Below are 5,681 nucleotides of genomic sequence, written 5' to 3' on the forward strand. Positions count from 1 at the left end.
TAGTTTTCTGTTATGACTTAGAAGTAAAAAACTTGTTCTTCAATCTTTTGGCTTCCAGAAAAGACAGCCTTCATTAAGAACTCCTCCAGTTTCCAAAGTCCTATGGACATTTATCTCAGTCTTCTACAGTTCAAGCCAAATCTATGTTTAAAATTCAAAATACAAAAGATATGAATTATGCTCTTATAAAAATGTAAAAAGCTAGTCAAAATTACATGTTTAGGTACTTCATCTCTGAAGAATGGAGTATAGCAGCAGGGAACTTAAATATAATAAGAACTATCAACAATAAATACAAGAAGTTAATGCCAAGATTGCAATAGAAGGATTCTTGAGTACAGCGAGAAAGAATACAAAGAGACATTCTAATCTATACAAAAAACCATCCCAGGTCTGTACACAATCTCTTTTATAAATACAACCATACAAGATGAAATGCTTATTTGCAAGTAATAGTTTTTTTAAAGTGTGCTTTATTGGGGTTTTCATTCGTTCTCTTGGCAGGTGTAGTTTGCAGGAAGTCTGTAAAGACAAATTTCCATAATTAGATATTTTAACTCCCCCAAAAGTAATGTTTTAAATGCAATTAACAACAGATGCAGTACATACTTGATTTCCACAGAAAGTGTTACTAGAACACTAAGCACTGTAACAAATCCATTTGCAGTTACCAAGTGTGTAACAATAAGGCAAATTTTTTAAAAAAAATAAGTTTACCTATAGCGGAGCATGAAATTGGCTGTGCATTGCTATTGCCTGTTGAAGTTTTTCCTCTTTGGCTCGTCTGCAGTGGCAGAGCTAGGAAACAAGACATGCAAGAACATGAATTCTGAATGTGATTTTTTACAATGCAACCACTGACTATACTGATAATGTGATTCCACCCACAACTGCTTACAAGAGGAGTGTTTCCAGTGTTCTGAAATGCATTTATTAGGCATCTTTAAATAAAGAAAGGTACTGGTAAGTGGCTCCTGTCACAGCATGAGCAAGAATAGTGGTTTCTGAACCTGTTATTTGGTGATAGTCATCAACAGAATAATTCAAGAAGTTTAACAACTTAAACATTAAGGTTGTTTGATACATGTCATTTTATGTCAATCCTCCATATTTGAAATTGACCATGTGACTACTGCCTCTGTATTTATACAGGATAGAGAGGAAAGTGGCACAAAAAAATCTGCAGTAACACGTGAAGAGGGTCTAGCTCAGGAGACCTTGGCACTCTTGCCTTAAAAACACATGTCTTCAGCATGCAGATTGTATTCTAGATAGACCAAAGCCACTTAAGGATACATTTTTCTTCTGGCCAAGCTCACTACAGCACTGTTCTGTATCACAGGACTGCACAAACTCTTAGTCCTAAATTTATTCACTATGTGCTGCACATCTCTCAGATTAGAGCTGTTTGTCTATTACATACCGTTCTCTTTTCCATGAAACTACTAAGGAAGTCATCTATTTCTGTTTTGCCTTCCAAGAAGTCTTCTGCAATAGTGTCAGATTCCTCTTCAGCTTCATGAGCAGCTACTTTAAGTCTGGCTTGCAGAGCACTTGGACTGCAACTCTTAAGAAAACAGAAAGTACTATGTAATACTAAACTGTCCATCAAAACCTACATTTCCAAGAAGATAAATGACTATATAAACACGGAATATGTGAACAGACCATTATTATTACATAAAAGCCTAAGTGACCAGATGAAGCTTCATCTCCAAGAAACAGCAACACCTTGTTAAACTAGAAAGGATTCAACGGGAGAAGAGCATTGCTAGTTTATGTCTTGGTGCACAGTAATTCTCACAAATGTATAAACTTTTCAACTTTTACCCTACACTGCAGGAAGCATCCAGCTTGGAAATCTGACAGGCTCTCGAGTGCATGATTTCTGAGCAGAACTAGCCTTTCAAGTGTCTTCAACAAATAGGGTCTACTTTTGAAACTCAGTTGTGAACCTGAGAAGTATAAAAAGGTAAAAAAGCACTTAGGGTTCAGCTTTTAAATACCCTTGAAAGGACTGTGGAGAGGAAGACAGGAAAGCAAAAAGCACCTACTCAAGAAGTAGATGGGCTGCTAATTTAAACCAGTATACTCATTCTTCTGTTCTTATAAACCTCAGACCTTATTTCTGTTTATTGGATACAATTTCATTATTTTTCCTCTAATATGTTCAGGCAGTTAATCAGAGCATGATTCACATCTTCAGTAAGAGGCTGCACAGAGCCAGAGCTACAGAATTAAGATATTTATAGATTTTAGATGCTTGGGCTACCACATGAAAAATATTTTACTTATTTTGTACAAGTTTAATTTTCCAGGAAATTTCTGATTACATTAAAGTTTTACAGTACATAAGGAGGGTTTGTGCTAATAAAAGATGACTAAAGTTCACTCACAGTACAAGTAAAACAACTTGCCTGGAACTTTGAAGGAGAGAGAACAGGAGATACCAGGTAGCAAACATCAGTACATGAAAATACAGTATATATCAAAAAAAAGTATAAAAATACAATTGCTGCCCTCCAATTCTCACCTCCTAACAATCCTTAAATTTAATCAGCAAATCTAACTTTAAAAAAGGAAAGACAATAGAGCAATGGGCTATTATATCCTGTTCTTATGTGATTTCTTACAGAAACAGAAGGTTTCTCAATGTCAACTACCTCCACATTTCCCACACCAGGGAAATCATTTGGTTTGCTGTCATGCAACTGTTTGGATATTACTTCATATTTTGTTACTTTTGGGGTATTCTGAAATTCAGGTACTATGCATTCTTGGATTCTTAGGTGACAAGTCTTGCCAATAATGAAGATTTCAGTGCAGAAACTGGTTTATGAGAAGTTGCATCCTCCAATGCATAGCCTGGTAAACATAGCAAGAAATTATTCTCCTTCTCCAAATGACGTTTTGAAGTAATGACTTTACCTTATTTGTGCTTTAGAATGCACAATGTTTGACAGCACATACAACATGTTGCCTGAAGTAAGCGTACCCAGTGAATCACAAAATTAAACATTTCTAAAGCAACTGTTTCAAGCATTTTCATCTACATGCACATCACCCTCTACCTGCAACTTGTCTTCTATTGTAGCATAAAAAAAAAAAAAAGAAAAAAAAAAAATCCAGTTTTTAAACTTTGGTACATCATTCCCATGTTTTTTCATACTTGATGTGAATCTATTTCATGTAAAACTGGAGTTTAATCAGAAGAATATCCTTAATGGATGAATAATATAAATCAAAACTTCGGTTTTACTGAAGTATTCTTAAAGGATAACATACCTCACTAAGTTCATGCTGTCTTTGCATCTTTTTTTCAAAGGCTGCTTTCATCTGTGTGAGTTGCTCATACTGGAAGGAAGAAGAAAAAGAAATTTTCCTCCTGAAAAGAACTTAATATTACCACTAATATTTCTGAAAAAGATTTTATTGTTCACTTACTTTGTCCAACACCATCTGTCTTTTTGCCTCGAGACTAGGCTCCAGCAACAAGTTTTTTTCTGTAAAATACAGTCACTATTACTACTTTTTTTTTTTAGGAATTCAGTTCAGAGAACACAGCCACAGATGATAACATTTTGACACCTTACTTGCCAGCTCTTCAATGCTTTTCACTAACTCATCTCTATCAGTAATGACTTGCTTCAGTTGCGGTAGAGTCACAAACTGTTCCAGTAACACTTCTTCTTGCTCGTTCATACTGGTCAGCTGTGATATACTATAGTCAAACAAAAAGAAACCAGATTTAAAGGTAAGAGTAAACATTACATGCAGAGTTACTCATTTCTGCCAAAAGTTTGGGGCAGTTTTTGGAACTTTACATGACACTTGACCACAACTTAGTCTTCCCCTTTCTCCTGGATTGTGGGTTCTACTATATGCAGCAGTGAGCTTAAAAAGCAGCATATGAAATAGTATCTCCCGTTTCAAGTCTTACTTCCTATAAAGCATTTTTAATGCTGCTTCAGTGGGCTGTCCAAGGCCAGCTACCAGATGTCCACCCGGCTACTCTCTTAGTCCCCCTCCTCAACAGGATATAGAGGGGAAAGCTGGGGGGTTGAGATAAAGACAGTGCCATCACCTACCAATCACAATCACATGCAAAACACACTCAAAATATTTAACTGAATTTATTTTCAATTACTAGAAGAGCTGGGTGGTAAGAACAAAAAAACCCAGAGCACCTTGCTCCCTTTTTCCCCAAGCTCAACGTCATTCCTTTATTCCCAAGTGCTCTACCTCTCCCTGCCCCCTGCTCCTCTGGGCAGGGCAGGGAATTGCAAGGGTTACAGTTAGTCTGTCATAGTTCATCACTGCTGCTCCTTCCTCCTCACACTTTTGCCCTGCTCCAGCACTGGGTCCCTCTCCACAGACTGCAATTAGTCCTGGGCAGGAGAGACCACTCTAGCTTGCGGGTCTGCATGGCTGCAGTTTCCTTCAGGGTGTATCTGCCTGCTCCAATGTGGGGTCCTCCACAGACATCTGCTCCAGCACAATCCTCTCCATGTGCTACAGGGTACACTTTGTACTGTGGTCTTTATCCAAGCTTCCATGGGCTGCAGATGAATAACTGCCCTGGCACTTGGAGCACCTCCTCCTCCTCTTCTTCTCTGACTTTGGTGTTTGCAGGACTCTCAGGCTTTTCTATCCCTCCCCTTAATCCTCACTGCCTCTGCTCTTTCTACAAACATTTTCATAGGGGCAGCCCCTGCTTCACCAAGAGGCTCAGCTGTCCTGCAGTGGGTCTGCTGCTAAGCTGGCTGTGCCTGGCACAGGGGCAGCCCCTGACCCCTTCTCACAAAGGCTACCCAAAAAAGCCCCCCAGCTACCAAAAACCTTGCCACCTATACACAGTAGAGCTGTTCTGAACAGCTGCAATGCCATTTTTGACTTAACTCAACTACCACCAGAAGAATCATGGAATCTTAATCCAGTCTTCTTGAAAGGATCAGGCTTGATTAGAATGTCTTGTTTAAACAAATTACACTTCCCTGCAAAACTCCTAACTTGCTGCTATGCAATAAGGATGCTCTTAGAACTTACAGCTGATTTAGTTAAACTAAACAGGCACTTTGGAAAGCATCAAAGGAAAAAAAAAACACCTCAGATGTCCTCTTGCTAAAGCTCTTTTCCTTCTTGACAGGACAGAGTTTTCAACTGCTTAACTATGACACCACCATAAAGATGTGTGATCTGAAAGAAACCAATCTCCTAAGACCCTCAGAATTAAAAGCCAACCTGTAATCTATTCTATCTCAGGTAACTGATTTAGGAGACTGTCTCGTTAGGTCTGAGCAAACTGCTGGGAACAATAACTAATACAATTGGTTTGAATTGTGACTGGATTGTGAAAATATTTGTGTAATATATGTATGAAGTATTTAGCTGTAGAAGTAATTTGCACTGGCTCAGCTGGAACATTTCCCACCTGGCTGTCTCTAACACAGCACCCCCTGCACACAGTGAGCTGCTTTCCCTGCACAACAGCCCTTTTGAATTCAAGAGAATGTAATCTGAAGCAGCCTCAAGATGTCCCATTTCCTCCTTTACAAGTTATACTTATTTTATTAGTGGAAATTAAGTCCCTGGCAAGGTCTCAGAAAACAGCAGAACACTGATAGTTAGGAAGCAAAAATGAATGCTTATTTTTCCTGGAGTGGAATCACAAGTACTGTTCC

The 5,681-nt window shown here is 38.5% G+C and overlaps 1 protein-coding gene across 1 annotated transcript in view; it reads right to left on the reverse strand.

The window, feature by feature from the left end:
* Nucleotides 1–211: 211 nt before the first annotated feature.
* The window catches only part of VPS37A (vacuolar protein sorting 37 homolog A (S. cerevisiae)), a 9,856-nt gene continuing 4,386 nt past the window's right edge, over nt 212–5,681 (reverse strand). Inside the window, exons 6-11 of the mRNA XM_009075260.1 lie at nt 3,594–3,721; nt 3,445–3,503; nt 3,286–3,354; nt 1,424–1,567; nt 718–798; nt 212–522 (exon numbers count right to left, since the gene is read on the reverse strand). Of these exons, the coding sequence (XP_009073508.1) occupies nt 718–798; nt 1,424–1,567; nt 3,286–3,354; nt 3,445–3,503; nt 3,594–3,721 (481 nt within the window). The 3' untranslated portion in view covers nt 212–522. The remainder of the gene's footprint in view (nt 523–717; nt 799–1,423; nt 1,568–3,285; nt 3,355–3,444; nt 3,504–3,593; nt 3,722–5,681) is intronic.

The sequence above is a fragment of the Acanthisitta chloris genome, unplaced genomic scaffold (genome assembly GCF_000695815.1).
Source record: "Acanthisitta chloris isolate BGI_N310 unplaced genomic scaffold, ASM69581v1 scaffold2010, whole genome shotgun sequence".
Lineage (NCBI taxonomy): Eukaryota > Metazoa > Chordata > Aves > Passeriformes > Acanthisittidae > Acanthisitta > Acanthisitta chloris.